General features: G+C 45.1%; 1 protein-coding gene across 1 annotated transcript in view; it reads right to left on the reverse strand.

The window, feature by feature from the left end:
- Window positions 1-8,184: 8,184 nt before the first annotated feature.
- The window catches only part of LOC138259893 (N-acetyllactosaminide beta-1,3-N-acetylglucosaminyltransferase 2-like), a 130,259-nt gene continuing 115,587 nt past the window's right edge, over window positions 8,185-22,856 (reverse strand). Inside the window, exon 2 of the mRNA XM_069207850.1 lies at window positions 8,185-11,392. Coding sequence (XP_069063951.1) covers window positions 10,181-11,383 — 1,203 coding nt within the window. The 5' untranslated portion in view covers window positions 11,384-11,392 and the 3' untranslated portion in view covers window positions 8,185-10,180. The remainder of the gene's footprint in view (window positions 11,393-22,856) is intronic.

The raw sequence follows: 22,856 nt of genomic DNA on the forward strand, positions 1-22,856 counted from the left end.
TTGTTAAAACGAAAACAAAGGGACTTGCAGTGGAGGGTAAGTTTACTGTAACAGGCTTGTAATTACTACCCATCTTGCTAATAATGGAAATTGAGGTCGATTCGGCAAGCAGCACAAAATTAGAATGAAGACATTTGTTTTTGGTACAGGATCATCAGCAGACTTTATAGTTCTAGGCGAATGCCATGAAGGCCCAGACTGTACCTGTACAGTAGGTGGGACCCTACATGGTGTTATATCAGTACAGAGATCAACTTTCGCTTCTATTAGGGCCAACCGTTGATTAAGGCAATCAAATGATGGTTCAAATGCAGCTAATATACTGTATATCAATGTATCTATCCGCATAGCCTTCAAAGCTGTAGATTCGGCCTGCTACATAGTGAAGGTAACAATCAGCATTATGTACATCAGTAATGACTGTAGCAGCTTTGTTGCCCTACTCGCAAATCTAATCTAAAACCAGCTAGCGATCACCTCCTCAGTTTCAACACTTAATGGTGCACTGGAAACACAAGAGTTGGAGGACAAAGATGTAATTCTAATATTTGAGGCACCCAATGACCAAAACTCGGCAAGGGGGTACAGAGGCATTTCTGTCTCTGTCAAAGCACAAACTGCCCGTGCTCAAAAAGTATTGTTTAGAGTTAGTAGAAAGACTCTTCTTGAAACAAGTTTTGTCAGTCAATCCTCCACCTTGTTGTTCACCTGGGTCCTGTTTCAGGTCACGGGTCATCTCCGCACCTCTTCAATGTGCCTTCTCATTTTTTCTTCTATGTGTGACAGCAGACTCTTGGCGCACTCTGTCCTAAGGGTCTGTCAGACTTCTGGGATTTTGTTGTGGGTCTCTGAAGTACCGTTTCCCTTTGGAGTTAGGTAGGACCATCACTATCAATGAGAAACTCCTCCAGTCCACAACCCCAGTGTTGCTGCATATACAACTGTGTTAAAGCCATCAACCACTGCACATCCTGATGTGGCTTCAGGAGAAGGCACAGCACCCTGCCTTTTAATGTCTCATGTAATGACCCACACATTTGAGGTCACAATTGCTCACCACCTCTGCATGCTCTGTTTTCAGAGACCATACACGGTGGAGTCCAGCAGTACGAATTCTAAAATGGCAGGTCTTAATCTAGGTCAGCATAGTAGAAGAAAAATGATGGACTGGAATGCAGCCTGAGCGACAGATCAACTTAAGCAAAAAGAAGGCCTCCTTTAGCATTTTTAAGGATAAATTCCTGCCATCTTCAATCAAGCAAGTTTTCCCACTGGTCCCTTTGTACATAACAAGGCCATGGTTTCTAATGGGTTGTAAGGATTTACTCCACTTCCATGTATGAGCTAGGCGGCCCTCTTTAAGTACACAAGTAATTTGACTGTCTTTGCATTGGATATATGTGTATGTCCAGGTTGCTCCCCATTCAAAAATGACTATCCAGTCCTGATGACACGATTTTTTGTCTTTCTTTGGCTCTCTTACATTCACTTTCTACCCTTTCGAAACTCGACATTCTTCTTAGACTGTATTATTCATAGTGGCCCCTTTTATATAAACAAATAACAATCCAATTACCTATGTTTTGATGAGACAATACTTATGTAGGACAAATAAGTACATATGAACAGGCTTAGCTGTGAATAATATGATCTTTGTGATAGACTTACTTTTCCTTCTTTAAAACTTTTTGCACATGAACTTTTTTTTTTTAAGCACCCCTTCAAGTGTTTCTTTGGAGCAACCATGTATGTATATAAAGTGCCTATTTTGGTGTTTTTTCAAGATCTACAAAAAATTGTTATATTCAATACGTGTCCTTTTGTGTGCATTGATAGAAGTTGATGATATGAAGAATCTCTCCCATGTTTCTAGAAAGATTATCCATTCCCATCCCTTTCAGTTTAAGGGTGGTTTTTAGAAAGAAATGTTTTGGGGATAAGTTTATTTTATTCGTACTTGACCTTTTAACTTTTCACGATTGAACCATTATTGTTACATATTATTCGCTACCCAGGTCCTTCGGGATACTGTTTGGTCACCCCACACTGTTATACAATAGGAATCTCTCTAACCTGGCACACCACATTTATTTCTAAAAAAAACAGAAGAGCAATAGAGATATTTGGTAAATTCCATCACTGACAAGACCTGAAACTTTTCAAAAGGATGGGAGGAGTTCACATTTCTAGCACACTACCAAATCTTAAACAAGTGTCCAAGTTTTTTGTATATTAATTTTAATCACCACAAAAATAGAGGGGCAATGAATGAAACTAGGAGAGAAAACTATCGAGGGTCCCTGGTATAATGTGTAGCCCATCCAGGGAAATACTTGAACACAAGAAAGAAAACGAGCTACAGCTAATATACACTGTTGTTTACAATATAAAACAACAAAAACCGTCAAGATAAATATAATACAAAAAATGATATTTATTTCATATGCATGTACAACAACAAAACAATAATAGTCCAAATATAATATATAAATATTTACATCTTCAAAGGGAAAGACACACACATACTGATATATAATAGTTAGACAGAGACAAAGTTATACAATACAAAACACAAAAGATAATAGAAACATAACATGAGAAACAGAAAGTCCAAACTGTACAAAATACAACAAAATACAAATTGGATATATACTTTCTTTATGGCACTACTTTAGAGCCTTAATAACGTTCACAATTGTAACATATGAAAATTTAGAACAGGATCACGACTCCACCGAATACATAGGAGAAAAACTACTTGGACCCTAGAATTTCATATTCCATTTGAAAAAACTGTAGGAACTAAGCCTATGCGCGTTTCGGAGGAAAAACTCCGGTTTGTAGAACCGCCTTCATCAGGGCAATTCCTTTTTAATATTCAGTGACTGATATCACAGTTCTTCTAAATTCTCGTCTTTCCCATCTGAGTCAAATCAGATGATAGTGCTGACGCGTTCCCTTACAGAGGGAGTACAGAAGAAGTGGTTCTATGACTTCAACTTCTGGTCACACTGGGCTCCTTATACCGGCATACAGCCAGATTCAAAGATCCATCTTGTCTGTTGCTTCTCACAGATTACTCGCGGTGACAATTGTAGAAGTATTTTTCAATTTGCGCGTAAAGCCCCTTTTGTTTTGAAGAGTCCTGAGGACAATGCGGGGCCCGGGATTAGGGCTGGTGCGGGCAGGGGTGGTGCCCTCCTGGGAGGCGGCCGGGGGATTAAAGAATGCCAGGTACCGGACACAATGAATGAAACTACCCTGAACACCTTCCACTCGGCTACTGCTCCCCTTCGATCTTGTATTCAACAAAACACCTTCTCCCCCATCAACCCCCCCCCCCCCCCCGAGTAAGATACAGACCGGGTCACAGCAATCTACTTGCATTTGGGGTTGAGTGAAGGCAATAGTGGCCTTATAATTGCACAATGAAGTCAAGATTAACTATGAATTACCTGTCCAATTTGAGCATGATAATCTGATAACGAAAAACAATGTTTTTGTAACCATGCTCCATCAAACAATGGTGATACGATTATTGGCACACACATTGTTTGATGGGGACAATTACTTATAAAGTAACTGTTCAATTTCCAGTGACTACTGGCAAAAAGGTCTCAGATGCAGCCATTACAGTTGGCACATTAGCTACACAGTAGGGCAGTTCTGTCTTAAGAAAAAAGTTACATACAACTTACATGTGTTAATTCAAGTGAGTGTGCATGTCAACAGAATTAACATATTTAATGAATTTGGGATAATATTAGTCTTAACTACCAGAGGAGCGATTTTTTGTTTAAAATACTGATTTGTTTGGATCAGCTGGCAAAAAGGGGATTTCAATTGTATTAATGGTCTCAAAGGACATTCATTTGTGTCCACCTTTTTCAAACAATCAAAATAAAGGACAATATAGGCACAAGCTTCATTTTCTAAAGTAAACAGGTGTTGAGGAATACTTTTAATACAGACAACATGCAGACGACAATTTTCAGAAAAAATAGACTGAGAATGGTGAAAAGACTTGACTGCCACCTGCAGGCAGGTCGCTCCCCGCTCCGCCATCCGCGCCACCTCCACTCTGTTTTTTCTCTCCGTTTTTCGCCGCTGCTGTGGCCCCTCCCGCCTCCTCCTCACCGTCCTTGTTTGCCTTTTTTCCCCGCCGCTGCCACTCCCACCCTCCCCTCCTCTTATGGCAGCTGCGGCACGGTTGCGCCGCAGGCGCACCGAAGGCAAGCCCGTCTGCACCAAGACCACGCCCGTCCCCCTGGCCCTCTTAGACACACCTACTCCCCTCACTCTCCACGCTCTCAACCCAGGCCCCCGCCCCACATGCACCCCATCTAGCCCCACACACACTCATGGCCCCTTCACCTGCCACACCTGTCATTTCTCCTGCTCGTCATCCCTCACACCACACACCAACCATAGCGACCCCACCTTCAACAAACACAACACCCCCAACGCAAGACTCACCCGCTCTGCCCCCACCAACCAACCCCGCCGCACACCAGCCCACAACACACCCCGCAACAACACCCTCACACCCCGCAACAACACCCTCACACACCACACCAACGCCACCCACCACAACCGCCTGCTCCTCAACACACGCTCCCTTCACAAACATGCCATAGAACTCTGGGACCTCATCACATCCCATCACCTGACATCACCTTCCTCACGGAAACCTGGACCAACCCCTCCTCAGAACCAGACATAGCCATCGCCACCCCCAAGGGATACAAACTCCAACGCAAAGACCGCCTCAACTGGCCAGGTGATGGCATCGCCATCCTAGACATAGACACCATCAAAGTCACCACCAGCTCCCAAGACACTATCGACAACACAGAACACATGCACTTCCTAATCCATACTAACAACAACTCCATCCTCAGAGGTACACTAATCTACAGACCACCAGGACCACGGCCCACCTTCTGCGACACCATCAGCTCGCACACCCTCACCTCCACAGACTACATCCTCCTCGGTATTTCAACTTTTACTTAGAAAACCTACAAGACCACAACTCTACCTCCCTCATAGACAATCTCACCAACCTCGGACTCAAACAACTGGTCACCGCACCCACCCACCCAGGACACATGCTCGACGCAATTTTCACCGCAAGCCAACACATAGCCTACACCCACACCACCGAACTCCTCTGGACTGACCACCACTGCGTCCACTTCTCCTTCACCAAACCCCCCACACACTACCATCAACACACCACACCCTACCGCATGTGGGACAAGATCCCCACAGAACGACTAAACTCCCAATTGGCCCATAAACCCCCCCCCCGCCAACGACCCCAACACAGGAGCACACAACCTCTCCAAATGGATCACCACCTGCGCAGACACACTAGCCCCCCTCAGAAAACACATCGCCACCCGCAACATCAAGAACGCCCCATGGTTCACCCCTGAACTGCAAGACTCCAAGCGCAAATGCCGCCAAGCTGAGAAAATATGGCGACTAGAACCTTCCACAACCAACTTCTCCACCTTCAAAGCCACCATTCGCTCCCATCACCAACTCATACGCACCGCCAAGAGATCTCTACAAGAAACGCCTTGACAACAACTCTCAAACAGCAAAGAACTCTTCACCATCATCAATGAACTTGCCAAACCCAAAGCCAGCAACATAGACCCCTCACACACACCCTTTCGCCCTTTCCAACCACTTCCTCCACAAAATCCTGGACATCCACAACAGCTTCATACCACACACTCCCACCACACACACACACACACACACCCCTCACTCACCCAACCCCCAATCTTGACCCCCCACCACACTCTCCACCTGGACCCCCACCACACACGAATAAACCGAAAAAAAACATGAACTCCATCCACTGCGGATCCCCCTCCGACCCCTGCCCACATCACATCTACAGCAAAGCCAGCCCAACCATCGCCCCCATACTCTACAACATAATCAACTCCTCTTTCGACTGCCACCTACCCAGAACCCTGAAAGCACGCGGAAATCACCGCTCTCCTAAAAAAAAAAAAAAAAAAAAAAAAAAAAAACACAAGTCGACCCGGAGATCCTCTCCAACTACCGCCCCATCTCCCTCCTCCCTTTCCCCGCCAAGGTTGCAGAGAAATTAGTCAACGCCCGCCTATCCCACTTCCCCGAAGCAAACAACACTCTTGACCCCTCACAATCCGGGTTCCGCAAGAACCACAGCACGGAAACCGCCCTCATTGCATGCACCGACAACATAAGGGCCAAAGTCGACAAAGGCGAGACTGTCGCACTCATCCTCCTAGACCTCTCCGCAGCCTTTGACACCATCTGCCACCACACACGCCTCCACAACATAGGAATTTGTCACAAAGCCTTAGACTGGCTCACCTCCTTCCTCACCGACCGGACACAGAGAGTCTGCCTTCCACTCCAACACTACCAAGACCACCTGCGGAGTCCCCCAAGGGTCCTCCCTCAGCCCCACACTCTTCAACATCTACATGATCCCCTAGCCAACATCCTCTGAGCACACGGAATCACTATCCTCTCCTATGCAGATGACACCCAACTCATCCTCTCCCTCACCCGCAACCCCACCACCGCCAAAACCAACCTACACGCTGCTCTCCTCGACTCCGCCAACTGGATGACCACTAACCACCTCAAGCTGAACTCAAACAAAACCGAGATAATCATCTTCGGCCTCAACAAAACCACATGGGACGATTCCTGGTGGCCCACCGCCCTAGGCCCCGCACCCACCCCCACAAACCACAAACCACGCACGCAACCTCGGCATCATCCTGGTCTCCTCCCTCTCCATGACACATCAAATCAATGCTCTAACCTCCTCCTGCTTCCACACTCTCCGCACTCTAAAAAAAAAAAAAAAATCCTTCAAATGGATTCCCCCAGAAACCAGGAAGACAGTCACCCACACACTCATCAGCAGCAGACTGGACTATGGTAACGCCCTCTACGCCGACACCACACTAAACACAAACTCCAGAGAATCCAGAACACAGCTGCACGCCTCGTCCTTGGCCTCCCCCCCCCACGAACGAATCTCACCACACCTCAAATCCCTTCACTGGTTCCCCATAGACAAGAGAATCACATTCAAGATCCTCATCCACGCACACAAATTCCTCCACAACACTGGCCCAACCTACCTCAACGAAAGCGTGAACTTCCACACTCCCACACGCAACCTCCGATCAGCCGACCTCGCCCTAGCCACAGTCCCCCACATCCAACACACCACCACAGGAGGCAGGTCCTTATCCCACCTCGCCCCCAAAACCTTGAACTCACTCCCCACCAACCTTCGCAAAACCAAAGACCTCCTGCTCTTCAGAAAGAACCTCAAGACATGGTTGTTCGATCAGTGAACCCCCCCCCCCCCCCCCCCTGACCCCCCCCCCCCCCCCCCCTGACCCCCCCCCAGCGCCTTGAGACCCTCACGGGTGAGTAGCACGCTCTACAAATTTTTTGATTGGTTGACCAGAGCTATAATACAGAAGCCACAAGATGCAGTGGCGGCCGGCAGCTTTAGGAAGGAGGGGGGTGGGCGGGACACACACACAATCATTCTTTCACACACAGACATGCACGCACATCCATTAACAACACTCATACCATTCAAACATGCATGCACCAAACATTCATTTTAAAAGATCACACACACACACACACACACTTACCTTCAGCCTCCAGGTCCCAGGAGGGTTGGGACTGTTGCCTTCCCTCATTGGCTGACCTTAGGTCAGTGAGACTGCTGACCCCACCGCACTCTGTGACGAAGTGTCACTGATTGACACTCGCCCTGGGCACTTCAGGGCTTAAACTGAAGCGCCCAGGTAGAGTGTCAATTGGTGATGCTTTCCTCGTGACCCAGGGGAGGGCCTCGAGGCACCTCTGTTGAGCCGAGGAGGTCACGCCCATAGGAGCTGTGACCTTCTCAGCCCAGCAAAGTTCAGCTCAGGCAGCCAGGAGTGTGCGCAAATCGCGCGTCTCTCCTGGCTGCCTGAGCTGAACATGGAGTGTCTGCCAGGCTGACCTTTGTTCAGCCTGACAGACACTCTTCATGAGGGGCAAAAGGTGGGGGGGCGTGGCCCCTCCGCCCTAAAGGACGGGCCGCCACTGACAAGATGTTAGCATTTTCGCCGACAAATCGGAAAACCATTGGAGTCTGTTAGAAAGAGGTTTTATTTGGATATTTGAGTTGTAAGAAATAAATAAATACGATACAAATGTAACGAACCAGTCCAGAACGTCGGCAAAATGACAGACGTAACTACACTCCTCAATATACACGTAGATTAAATGCCCCATGATGCTAGAAGTAAGAGGTGAGTCAAATCATCTTCTTGGGCAGAAGGCCATATTTCACAGAGGTAGTGCCTGTCACAGGAGCAATTACGTTTGAATATATTTGAGAAGACAAAAACAAAATAAAGAAAACTTATTCTCGAGGTTTAGAGCAGAAACACCAACACTGGGGAGTACAGACACTTGTGGTTAATAAAGTCTTTGGCTCCGCTTAAGGACACAAACAGGGATTAATTTACAGCACACCATGCATCTCTGTGATTTACTCCTACTTTAAAAAAAGGAGGGTTTGGGGGGGAATTAATACATGGACAAACATCTATCAAAATAAATGTGTTTGACGCACTAGGCGTGGAACCACAAATCGCACAAAATAAAGAAAAATCAACATTCTTTCAAATGGAACAAGAATACAACTTACACAATGTAAAGTAATCTGCTTCCACGGGATCCCGTCTGAAAGCGAACACACTCTGGCGGACTGACAACGGATAGAAAAGGGATTCCTTCCGAGCTCTTTATTTGTGTGGAGACCTGGTAGCAGTAGGGCCCATAGTACAGGGAAATACAGAGGTGAACCAGTGTACACGATAATCAGAACTTTTCCCCAATGGGCTGATTTCCCAACTCTCAAACCTGATTGTTCAAACACACCATTCCACCTTTCAGGACAGCATATCCTAAAATGGAAAATGTAGTCTACAGAATTAAACAATCTGAGGCATCCCCTGTGAAGGTGGAAGAATCCAATGTGCAATGGAAGAATATGTTCACACAAACCAAACATCTGCATACATTTCGGAGAAGGGTGTCATCGTCCCGTCCCCATTAGAGACTCCGAGGAGGAGTATCGACTGAACTGAGAATAGTGACCAACATCAGCATCTGAGTGAATGGCAAACAATGGAGACTTTCAGGTAAACGGTGGGACGATCGGATTCTGCTTTTAATATGTAATACTACTGAAATGTTAAGCATTATTGAATTTAGCTGTTCCATTCCCAGGGAATGAAAACGAATTAAGCTATTGTAATTATAGTTTGGAGAAGTGCTAATGCCATTTGAACTTTTCTAATAGAGAATCTGGTACAATTTCCTTTAACAGGGGTACTTTGATTTTTCTGGAAACTGCACAATAACGCCATCACTACTTAGCATTGTAATGTTGAAAAGCTTCAGTTGGTGTGTGAGAATAGCTTCTAGTTAAAGATCTTCATGTTGCGCATCTGCGCAGACAGAACCAAAAGGCTTAGTGACGCAAAACTTATGGTAATGAAATGCACAGTCCGTGTTTTCCCTTCACGTTGAGGCTCAGATGTAGTCGATATGAGACGTCAGGAGTACAGCAGTCAGTTTAATGGCACTGTAATGGGAAAGTTAGTCCAGCTCAGTCTTCAGACTCATTTATGATTGGGATTCAGGTTGGAAGGAAAGTCCCAAATCACCCTATATCGGAGCCTGGAATCCGAAAATTGATTTCATATTGCAGTCACCACTGCTGTAAAGTCCAGGTGCTCACCTAACAAGCCTTTCACCACAAGTGAAGGCTTTCATTTGTGTCCTTTGTTTTTTTGCTGCTTCTCTGACACAGTGAGTGAGACGTTAAGCAGAACAGCTCTGCATAGCATGGGAGACCCACTGAACCCCTCTTTGACACCACCTTCACACAGTCATGACGTAACCCACAACCATTCTTTTAACAATTCTGGCCACAATGTCACAGACACTGAATAGCATACACACAATATCCATAATGGATTTTCTCACTCTCTAAAAGCACCTGCTGTTAAATATGACAAACTTGTGGGGCGGGGTGGTGACTGCTGGAGCTTGAAGCACTTAGATCCAACAACAGTCATAAATCACTAAGTGAACATGGCATAGTTGGGTCATTGACCTCCTGCCACAGTCTGATAGTCTCCTGAGGTGTTCTCCTGTGTACCATTATCAAGTCTCTATAGGTGCAGAGATTTTGTTTCTCCCTCTCCGAAATGTCAAAGGTCATGAATCCATGATGGATCTGTGGGTCTACACCCATGGCCTTCAGGCACATGCCCAGGAAAACATCGTCAATAGGAAACAGCATAATGCCTTGTGTGGCATGGTGGAGTCGACTAGCCATATCCCGTGTGAAGAGGAGTCCACCTCCACCAGCATATGGTGGGTAGTTACTTTTGTAGAAACTCTCTGGGATAAAATACTTCAGTTTGCGATCACGAATGGGTCTGGCATCCCGTATGACGTTGCCCACAAACAGATTCTGTTTCTCGCTAGCATTTAAACCCGAAATGTACATAGCGAGGTTATCTGTCGACACATAAATATCTTCATCACCCTTGAAGATGAATTCCACTGTAGGGCAGTGACCCTCTTCCAACCAATGGAAGAAAAGAATATCCTTTAGGGTCAAATTGAAGAAGGTATCATGGAAGTCCCATAAAAGGATGTCACCATGCTTTTGTCTCTCAAAATCCAAAAGAATACTCAGGTTTGGGTGGCCTCCCTCTGGGTCCTGTCGACCCAGCAGAAAGATAGTCTTTACTGTCCAGTTACCAACCTTGCCACTGCTTCCCCAGGTGTCACGAACAGCCTGCCGTTGATAAAAGTTGCCAACTTGTGATTTGATGGCCATGAGAAGCTCTGGTTTGTGATGACAAACATTTGGGGCATCTATGAGTAAGGAGTAATTTCGACAGTGCATGGACAGAACAAAGTCTTTCATGTGCTCTGGGTATGAAGCAAAGTCATGTATTTTGGATGTGGCGGACTCAAATCGGTCATTGCAACTTTCGGGCCAAGTGAGGTTAAATACTTCAGTGGTATTCCTCAAGATAGGGTTTCCCCGCCTATCCAAATACAGACTTAGCAGCTCCCACAATGGCAGCTTGGAGAAGTCAACCGTTCGCCAGAGTTTGTCCTTCACTGTAACAAATTTTTCTTTTCCAGCACTCTTGCTGCTGCTCTCCTTCTTGGATAAAGAAACCACAGTGTACACAATGATGTTAGCAGCAAAGAGACATGTCAACCAGACGTACAGTTTGGCAATTCGGGCACTCATGTCTTGAGCCTACAAAGATAAAGAGAGAAGTATGTTAGATAAGTGTTGCAATTCCACATGAGTTTCATACATTTAGGTCAATAAGTAGTCCAGCTTTACAACATGTCTTCAGTGTATAACGTTTGGCTGCATTACTTGCTGTTAGAAAAAGAAGACTGGAAATTCATAGAAAAGGTCAATAAGAACAATGTTACATTATGCTCAAATAAAAATGAATGACGATGTAGGTTTTCAACGAAGTGGCATTTAGAAGATCATATTTTTTTGCACATCACAATCAAGGGAACTTATCGAAAGGTGACTGACAGCGAGGGAATTCTTTTTTTTTTTAAACTCTGTATGCATCTTTTTTAAATCCCAATTTAAGTTTTCTTTCTTACAACTACTGCATGTCGCTATCCCAATTACCTCGGAGAGCTGTGACTGTTTAAAAGGAATGCAAGGCATTGCCTTTATATGTGTAGTCAGGTTCTTCCTCACAAGCCAATTTGAATCCTTTAGATTTCAAAAGATTTCTCAAGTGAAGTTGGGGAGGTTATGTCTTTCAAGTTGACTTCTGAAGTATTAAGCCATGGGCTCTTGAAAAAGCAGTATCTCAGAATGGTAGTAAATTAATGTTCACCACAGGGCATCACATGGATACTAACGTACTTTTAGTAGTCACTTAAATAGTAACCACTTGCCAAAAGTTTAACCATCATATCGGTTAGATAATTACTACACTGCACTAGAAAACGTACAAATACATTAAATACCTACTTTATCATGTGCAAAGACACCCTCACAAAATATCACACCACAGTTTCAAAGCAACAGTATTATCTCCCAAATCTCAATACATTGGAGTGACCAGATTCTTTTATTTGGTTTCCTTCATCATATGCCTTAAAAAAAAGTATTTGTGGGGAATATCGCGCTTCTTTGTTAGTATACTTCAATTTATGCACAACATCTATATTAGATAAAATATTTATTTCAACATTTGTTTTACCTAGAATACAGTAAAGTACACTATCTTTGCAAATACTGCAGTTGCCACAACTGTAGCCCTCGAGTGCTGAGGCAGTAGCTATCAATTGGAGGCATAGCCAAAGGATTGCAATAAGAAATGCACGGTAATGTCTTATATTTCTGGTTCTCCAAATTACAACTCTAGTGAAATGGCCAGACAGCTTCTTGTATAATACTGCATCATTAACAGACAGCCTAATGTAAAGAGTATCCTACAATGGCGCCCCTATTGTGCCGAACAGTCAGTGATTAACCCCATATTTCTGCTGTTATGTGCCTTTTTCAAATACCAGCGATTCCTTGTGTACAACTCCCACTCTTTCTACAATACGTCTATGGCTTAAATGTTGCATATTTACAGCCACAAATCATTTTAGCATGAATGATTCGTTCCTGTGGAATTCACAAGTTAAATAATAAGCAAAATTATCGAGTTATCACAAAAGGGAGAAATTAAGTTTTTGGGGCTGTACACTCCTTGCATGGAATACACACTTAGTAGCCATGGCATTAGTAGTTCTGTGAATTTTAGTATGAATCTGCCCCTCCTTATAAATAAATTCCCATTACTTACTGTGGAGTGGTCAATCTCACATGTTCACAAATTAATATTGTTTCTGCTGATGCGGTCTTCAACTTGGTCTATGACTTCAAATAATGCTATGAAATTCAAATAATCAGGAGACTGTCAATGAACCTTTCTACAGAATGACACACCACCATTTGAGGGTCTATATTATTATAAATACTGTCTAAATTAACTTGTAACAAAATAGTGTTTTCCTAGAAACCCCATGCAACCTACTAAGAAATTATTTTATGTTCCTCTTATTACAAGATGCCTTGACAACGTTCAATAAACATACTCCGAATTTCTGAAACTCCCACTAAGTCTTCCTGTCTGTAAAATAATACAGTATCTAGGCAGATCAGAGGGACATTTGGACACCCTTATTAGTCTTAATGGGGCAACACTCACCATGCTCTTCAAAAATATATTTTCATCCCTACTTATTGAGTCTACGTCATCGAGCTATTTAGCGCAAAATGGTGATTCCCATCTCAAATACCATGTCAGTTGAATATGGGCCCGACGCCCGGTTTATATGTGTCAGAGGCTTCCATGAATGAGGTGCAAGAGATTGTTAATTAGATTTAATCACAATACTATTAAAGGGTACGCATAGATTGTTAGGGAAATAAATCAACTGACTGACTGAGTTTATGCAAGAGCCACCGAATTGTAGTAGTTGGTATGATTTTTTGGACACAAGTTTTCAAAGTTACTTATCTGATCTAGCAGCAAGGTACATTTCTAAAGTGAAATAGAATTGGGCATGCTCACTCCTTCACAGATTTAGGTTGTCTGGTAGGTCACTATTACACGATAGCTAAATGGGAGGAGACGGAGTGAGAAGGTAGTGCTAAGATATCAATGGACGCCACAGGTTGAAAGGCTTACCCCAATCAAAATAGTACCGCGAGGGAATACATCCTGCACCCATCCCTCCGCACCACAAATAAACTACCGGTAATTGAAAAAAAACATCGCAGCACACCTCACTCCTTTTGCCTTCCATTTGGGATATTTCAGGCTACTATAGAAACAGCAAAGCCTTTTCAAGGTAAATCAGGTTCACTTTGTTTTAATAATCACTGTTACTGGTAGCTATTGTAACAAAGCAGACTGCTGCAATATCTATTAACCATCATGCATCAGATAAAAGCGAAACCCTACTTCCAGTCCTTACTAGTTACATCAAAAGAATAAGCTGTCAATATATGTGTGGCCCCTTATTTAAGAAATCATCAAACCTGGACTTGAAAACATTGCAAGTCGCTGCAAGTACCAACAGTGAAGGTAGCATATACTAGAGCATGAATTATAGCATTGTTTAAAAAAAGCCTCCCTAGGTAAGACAATGATTACACCTCTTTTCTTTACCTATCAGCGTTAATTCAAAAGGAATTGAAACCGACAATTTCTTTTTGGGACAGTGGACAGTTTACAAGTCAGTGGTGGAAGCACATCCCAGAAGTCCTATAATCATGGCAAGGGCTGTTCAAATAACCCACCAGTTTTGAACTTGTTCAAAGGTACCAGCCCATTCATAAGTACTTTCTAGCATCCCATGCACAGGACCTTTCCATCTCCCCTCTCTAGAGCTGGAGACCTTCTGGAATCTGGGAATGCCAATTCAGTTTTATTCCTGTTGTCTTAAGCACTACTGTGAACTGAAGTCATGCTGCCCTGCTACAACAACATGCATCCGACAATCAAGAAAACTGGGACTGCTCATCTTTCATTGGTTCTATACCAAAGCCATTTTGAGGTATTTAGTACACTTATTAGATAATAAGTGAGGAATGTTATCCTATGAAGAGAACAAAAAAAATTGCATTCGAGTATAGTACAACGACTTACAGGACCAATCTCCTGGACTGGAGGTATGCACGGGCAAGGGTCATGGCTACACCAAAAGGTCACACCAACGGCACTGGGGCAGCCAGGTGCAGAAGTGTAGTACAGCATTGGGTGCCCAATGTTAATCAATGGAGATTGGTCCATTTGCAAAGACGCTGGGTGAGGACTGGAGATCTAGTCGGGGGGGGGGGGGGGCCACAAGGGGGTTCCATTCTTAGGATGTCCGTGGATGTGGGGACACCTTCAGTCCTCTTCTTCATAGGCCATGGGTGCAGAGGGTTCCTGAGGAGTCAAGTTCTCTCTACCGGAGCACTCCCAGTTGAGGGGGCATGCATGCAGAAGCTGCACCCAGCGTCGGTGAGCCCACAGTGGGCAAGTCCAAAGTGGGCTTTGACTCTGGAGGGCTGGGGAACCACATTGGCACCGTTGGCCCACTTCAGCTTGAACTAGGTGGCACGCGAGTCTGGTTCTCTGTGGCCCAGATTCCACAGTTCTCTTGGGATGCCTGCAAAATACAGGCAAGCAGTTCTGCTGCTCCACCGGAGTTCTTGGGTCTTTGTTGAAGGCAGGCAGCTTTCCCAGGCTTTTGGAGGCACATCAGCTTTCAGGATGAGTCGACTCTGGTGCAAATCGGTGGAACAGCAGACAGGTTGGTTGGGCCCGGGCCAAGTCAGGCACTTCTTCTTTGGACTTTGCTTCTGCGCTCTCTGGTGTCATTCGTAGGTCAGCAGGAATCTGATTTTCTAATGCCAGCAGCTCCCCTAAATATTGCAGTTGAGGGCATTTTGGGGAGTGTAGGATGGTAGACAATGGGATAGTTACACCCGCTCACCTCAGGGGTGGCATGGTCCTGATGGTGGACAAACCTCCCTGAGCACTACATTTTCCACCTGTCTAGATGTCAAATAGCCTCTGGGTGGGGGGTAGGGGAGGTAAACAGGATGCACCATCTCTCCTGTGAGTAAAGACTGATCTGCATAAAGGACGGTGCCCTGCAATGGAATGCAGGTTTGCTGGTCATCCTGTTGGGTGGGATGTGTTAACACTTCTCCCAGAGCAAGCTTTGTGATTGACTGCTGGAGAGCAAAGGCTCTAGGAGGTCTAGTCAGTCTGGCAGCGACAGGCTGGCTAAAACTAGTCAGTCTCCAGACGGATAGTTGGTAGGTTTTCAAGGGGGGGGGGGGGTAAGGTACCTCTAAGGTGCCCTCTGAGTGCATGTATTGGTAAATCCATCAATGGCATGTTTGAGGTTTATTAATGCAAGATGTTTGATACCAAACATCCCTAGTTTCAGTGAAGCCGTGATGTAGCTGGGGAACTCGTAGAGACCCGTTTCCAGCACACGTACTTAAAATGGCTTCCCTGTCCACTCATTATGTCCAAGAATCAACCAAGACATAGCAGGGACTTATCTCCTCATGCAGATATGTCTTCACCTGCAATGTAATGCACCCTGCCTTAGGGTTGCATGGTCTGCTGGTGAGCAGGGGGGGGGCAACTTACATACATTGCACTCCGTATTTTCCCTTTTAGCTGCACCAAGAGAAACAGCATGCAATGGCGGTCTGTGTGTGGTAGGTGAAGAGGTCCCCGAGGGTAGCACAATACATGATGCCGCCCTTGGGTATCCTCTTTGGTACCCATGCATTAGGTACCAGGGGTACCATTTGCTAGGGACTTACAGGGGAACAGGAGGTATTGATGAACAATTGCACCGTTTTAGGGAAAGATCTGGCACGGGGACCTGGTTAGTAGGAACAGAGTGCACACTTATTCAAAATTGCATTGAATATCAGGCAAAAAGTGGGGGTGACCATGTCAAAAAGAGGCATTTTCCTACATCACTTTACTGTTGGAGCTACAAATATCTTCTAGGGTTCCTACCACAGAACTACAAACTATTCCACCCACTTAAGCTCCTTTTCCTAATCAAAGCAAATCCAAAGAAAACAAGCAAGAAGACCAGAACAATTACGGTAGGTACAAACTGCTTCAGGCTCCAAACACCACAAAACACTAATACAAACTAAAGACTTCATCCACTGAACCACACCCCGGAACATACCCAGGCCTGCTTCTTGCACTGTGGGCTCTTGACACTTCCCCCTGCAACAGGTACAGGATCTTTTGCCCTGCAACAGGCCAAGACCCCCTTCAGTCTTCCCCAGTACAAAAGGTTCTCTATATCCAACATGCAACAATACTTCAACAAAAACAGTTTGTCAAGTTGGTTGATAAAAACCTCACTTGAGCCCCAACATGGAACAAGATAGAAGAGAGTTCACAAGGCAACAACCTTATAATTTCAAAACTGCTGGAAGGGGTAAAGACCACCATCCGCAAGAGTATCTGAACTCCTGAAATCAGCACTGGATTCCTGGGAGAACCAATCTGCCTACTTTGTAACTGAGAAGGCACACAGTGCTCTGGCACTGACGCCTCCCTTGTGTGCCCCAACCTAGGCCTCCTATTGCAAGTCTCCTCAACAACATGGATCAAGCCAATATACTGCTTGCAGCACAACCGAAGGGAGATTGGTCTTGAGACTGCCCAAGTAATAATCTTCCCCGACTATTCAAAACTAGTCCAGCAATGGTGAAAGTCCTTTATGGATGTTGGAAAACAAGTTTCTTTATCCTGCTAACTCAAGGGTGTTTTGTAATGGTAGTTGTTAGAAGTTGGGTCTCTATTTGGCAGAGGTTTGCACCCTGTCCAAGAAGGGACAACAACCTAGTCAGGGTAAACTAAATAGACTTTAAATTAACCTGTGCTCGCCCTGTGTTAGCTTGGCACACAGCAGGCAGGCTTAAATTAAGAAGCAATGTGTAAAATATTTGTGCAACACACACATACACACCACACACAGTAACAATGAAAACACCACAACACACTCCACAACGGTTTAAAAAACATTTGAGAATATTTATCCTAGTAAAATGAGATCAAAACAACAAAACTCCAATCAGTAGACGACGAGGTATGATTTTTTAAAAGAATAAATCAAAAAAATAGCTGTCAGAAGGTTACTTGAGGTCGCAAGGGACCGATGTAAAGCCAAAGTTCAGGCTGACCGCGATGCAGGGTATGCCAGCTACAGAACCCAAACAGGGTCAGCTGAAAAAGTACCATAGATGGAGCAGTGTGTCAATGTTTAGGGCACGATCAGTAGATGTTTTCCATGTGGTCGGGTCAATGTGTATCGGGCTCTCTTGGAATACAAGAAATTGTGTGGTCAGAGTCAAGCAGAGTGTCGCCATCGGGCCATGCAGTCTGTGGATCCTCTGTCAAACAGCCTCTGTGTCGAAGGACAGTGTGCCCAACTGGTGCAGTGGTGACAATGTGTCTTGTTTTACAGAAAACAGCTGCAGAACCCACTTCTGAGGGGCTGGAGGGGGTACCTCAGGCAAAAGCAGGACTCACAGATTAGAGTATAGCATCACCAGGAGAGATGCAAGATGTCTTGTGTCCCGAGACTTCAGAAAACAGGAGGCAAGCCAGGAAGCCCTTGTTGTCACTCTGGTTTCAAGTAAGATTGGTCCAGTCCTTGTCCTCAACAGGGCAGAGATCAGCAGACAGCAGGACAGCTCAGCAAACTAGAGAAACAGTTCCTCAGAACAGTCAGTCCAGGCAAAACGGCAATCCTTACAGCACAGCAGTATTTACTCCAGTAGAGGTCTTCCCAGGTCCACTAAGGTACTGTCTTGGTAGGGTCAGAGCCCCAGTACTTATACCCAAATGTGCCTTTGAAGTGGGGCAGGCTTCAAAGCAGCTCCTTGATGTGCAGGCCCCACCCCTTTCATCCCAGCCCTGGCTCCAGACTATCAGTACAGGGTAATCAGCCCCTTTGAGTGGGAAAGAGGGCACTGCCTATTAAAGCTTAAGTGTTAGATTTCCCTTCCCTCTTCCTACTCAGGAAGAGCTATCAGAATGCAGATGAGTTCTGTCACACCCACGCTGCCTCGGTTTGAGGCTATCTAGGGGGAATGCACAAAGTGTAGCTATCACCTACCCCAGACATGTATTGGAGACAGGCTGCAAGGCACACAGCAATAGGAGAAGAGAAAAGCCCACTTTCTAAAAGTGGCATTTCTAAAATAGTTATATGAAATCCAGCTTTACCATTAGAGGATTTATCATTATCATTCCAAAGATATGAGACATGATGTAGCTACTCCTTAAGTTGTAATCATCCCCGATTTGAAAGAAGTAAATTAAGGAAGTCCCAATGGGAGCATTAGGCCCAACAGTAGTGCTAAACATTTTTTTTTTTTTTGGGGGGGTGGGGGGGGAAAGTTCACAACCAGGACATGTAAAACATAAAAGTACATGTGCTACATTTTACTTACAGAGCACCCTGCTGGCTAAGTACGGTCTACCTCAGGGGTGACATACGTAATAAAAAGCAGAGTTTAAGGCTTTGCAAGGGATTTTAAATGCCAAGTCAAAGTGACATTAAACTGCACACACGGGCACTTCAATGGCAGGCCTGAGACAGGTTTGAAAGGCTACTTGCGCGGATGGCACAACCCACACCACAAGCCTATATAGTAGCATTTAATTTACAGGCCCTCGGTATATGGTATACCACTTTACAAGGGACTTACAAGTAAATTAAATATGCCAGTTGTGTGTACACAAATAATACCAGGTTTAGGGGAGACGCACATGCACTTTAGCACTGGTAACGAGTAAAAGAGTTCTAAATCCAACAAAAACAAGGTCAGGAAAAGAGGAGGAGGAGGAATCTTGGGGTAACCCTGCAAAAAGGACCATTTCTAACAATAGGTCATATTTGTAAAATACTCACAAAAGCACAGGAGACTGGGAGGAGGAAAGCAAGGAATTCTGTAGCCCAACCAGAAACAAGGCCTGCGAATACCACCTGTACAAAGCAACAGCACACACATAAATAGAAACAAAGAAAGTCATGTTAACAGTAGACACTGCCCACACAACCGACAGGTATGCGGACAGGAATGCTACAAGCACGCCTAGCATGCTTCAATGACAGGGAAGAGCAGAAGGGATGAGACAGACCAAGCGCTTTGCTGGGTTGGGAATCTGGCAACCAACGATGGCTGATGAACTGGTAGAACAGTTACATGTGGATCAGTACTTTCTCCATCATAGTATGCCCTTTTGCATCCCTGTTTCACCACCTCTATTGGTGCCCAGTTCTCCCCTCCGAGTAAGGGGCATGTGCTTTCTTTATGAAGCCTACCAAGGATCTGAAGGGATAACTGTCTCTTTCTGTAATATTAAGCCTTCAACCAGGGCATGGGTGGATGTAATGAATTCATGAATTAGGATATCTTCATTAGAGGAACCGTTCTACAGTTTGACAAAGGTCATTTCATCAAGGCATTGTTTTACATGAAACTTACCTCATGGACACAACCTAGAATTTTTGGGTCAATGCGGGTTTATTCAAGTTATCTACTTATGCCCATAAAAGGATCTAGAGAAATAGTAATCAAATTATACACATCTTTGCCATTCACAGCTTCGCAAGTTCAAATAAACTGGGGCAGTATGTAGTGGCGACTGGTTCTGTTGCGGGCCATATTTGGATTTTGTTAAGTGAGCTCCACACACAATCACAGAGCGCACCCTACATGCACGTGTGCAGTGGGCGAGTCTGGGGGCTTGTGCTAGATTCAAGTGGATGACCTTAACATTTTGGGTGTAGAGAATGTATGAATGAGGTGTCTGAGATATGGGTCAAATCTGAAATACACACAAAACCAGGAAACTGTCTGTGACATGGAACTAGAGGCTGTGGGGCCTCAAGGTTCAGCTGGCTGCAAACCGCAAGTTTCAACCACACGAAAGCCATCGAGTATATATAAATGTTAATGCTACACCTCACGTTAGCCTATTTCATGGCATGCACCAAAAAAATGTTAACTGGTTCTTCACACACACCACCAAGTGTCATGCTTCACCATAAGACTTCCCACGCTCTTCAAAAACCCGGTTTGATAAAGCGTGTGCCTGCACCTACTTCTACCCAACTGTGAATCCGTGATGTAGTGTTATTAAAAAAAACAATGTGATATACCAAAGAAAACTTTAAAGGACATGGAATAGCACTTGGTAATAAAAACCTAATGTGGAGATTAGGCAGCTAGAACCTCATCATCACTCTCACACCATCAACATGTTTCTGCCTGTTGGCTCAAAAGAGTCGGTGGCATACTTGAGGGCGGAAACACTGGATCTCTGCATAGCACACCACCAAGTGTGTGCCTCTATCCCTAAGGTTAACCGGGGTCAGCCTTCTCACTGCAGAGGGCCCTAGGTACCTGTAAAACAATAATTATATAGTCATACTCCTTACTTCACCATAGGTTGACCCGCAAGAGCAGAAAAACCATCAGCATGGAACACTAGCATGCAAAGTGATCATGACAATGCACTCTTATTTATATACAACATGCACATATGAGACCAGTTCACAGCATCTTACCCCCACTACGGGTCAACTGCGCTGCAAGGAGGAAGAGTTAAGGAACCCCTGTAGTCACACACTAAACAAATGGGAGGAAAAAAAAAAAAAAAAAACGACAATCAGTAGGTCAAGGTGCTGCTCCCTGGTACTGACATCACTCCATCCAGACCGTGAATAGAGGAATCTGCCCCCTATAGTTTTTTTTTTGATAAAGACATTTTTATTGGTTTTGCAAAAAATAAGGCGAAATACATACATGTAACTTGTTGCCAACGGGCACCAAACAATGGTCAATCCCTAGTCTCAGACAATACACTGTGTGTGAAGATTATGCATCTCTCTGTAAAGTATCCCATGCTTGTTACCACCCTTTAAAGGGGCGAGGGGGAAGCCCGTTTAGGTTCTTTCTGGTGCTGGGCCAGTCGACAATGCAGGGAGGTTGAGTGTAGTGGCATCCCATTTCCCCCAAACCTTAGAATATTTATGCGGGCACCCTCTGGCCTCGTAAACGAGTTTTTCACGTTGAGCACACCAATCCACTCCTCTTTTCCATTTAGTCAAAGCTGGTGCGTTTTGGGCTTTCCAGTCCGTCATTATGTCTCTTTTGGCCACTAAGCATGCCACCCCCAGAAAGGTCCGTTCCGCTCTCCTCAGTCCAGTGTCACCCATGATCCCCAAAAGGAGCAGCATTGGCGTCAACTCGATGTCAGATTGTAAGGCCGTTGAGATCTCCATGATAACAGCCCCCCAGTAAGCTTTAATAATTGGGCAGGACCATACCATGTGGAAAAAGTCAGCGTCTGGGTCCCCACATCGTGGACAGTCAGCTGCGTCACGGAGACCTGCCCTGTACAACCTGACGGGTGTTAGGTAAGCAGTATGGAGATAGTAAGTCTGTACTAGACGGAGACGAGTCGTCATCGTTAAAGTGTGTGGAGCTGCCAATGCTTCGTTCCAGTCTACCTCTTCCATAGGACCCACCCACCCTTCCCATCTCTGACGGTGTCCCTCCATGGCAGCACCAGTGGTGGCAATCAACGAGCGATATATCTGGGAGACACCTCCCCTACCTAGGCTCCCCATCAGGGCTTTCGCCTCCATAGGGCTATATTCAGGTATGTTATCCCCTGTCCGGATTTCTGTCAGCAAGGCGTGGCGGATCTGGAGATACTTATGGAATTGCGTCTTATTTAGTGAGAACATTTTCTGGAGGTCTTCAAAAGAGCGCATATGTGAGCCATCCCATACATCGCCTAGTGTAGAAATACCAATGTTATCCCACTTCTGGAATCCCTCCAATCTCACTATCTCTCTTAAGTGTATTCCCTGCCATAGTGGAGTCTGATGGGTGAGGCGTCCCCACCACCCTGTCACCTTTTGGGCCGTCCGCCAACCCCGCAGTACCACTCCGGTCACCTCCGGGGTCCCACGCGAGATCGGGCCTCCATACAGAGCATCAAAGATCTTTGGATAACTCATGGTCTGAAGTTCTAATCGATACGCCGGATCTGTCCATCCACCCCCTACCCAATCATTTATCACTAGTATTTGCGTTGCTAGGTTGTAGTAATGGATGTTGGACATTC

Source organism: Pleurodeles waltl, chromosome 9, assembly GCF_031143425.1.
Source record: "Pleurodeles waltl isolate 20211129_DDA chromosome 9, aPleWal1.hap1.20221129, whole genome shotgun sequence".
In the NCBI taxonomy this organism is placed as follows: Eukaryota; Metazoa; Chordata; class Amphibia; order Caudata; family Salamandridae; genus Pleurodeles; species Pleurodeles waltl.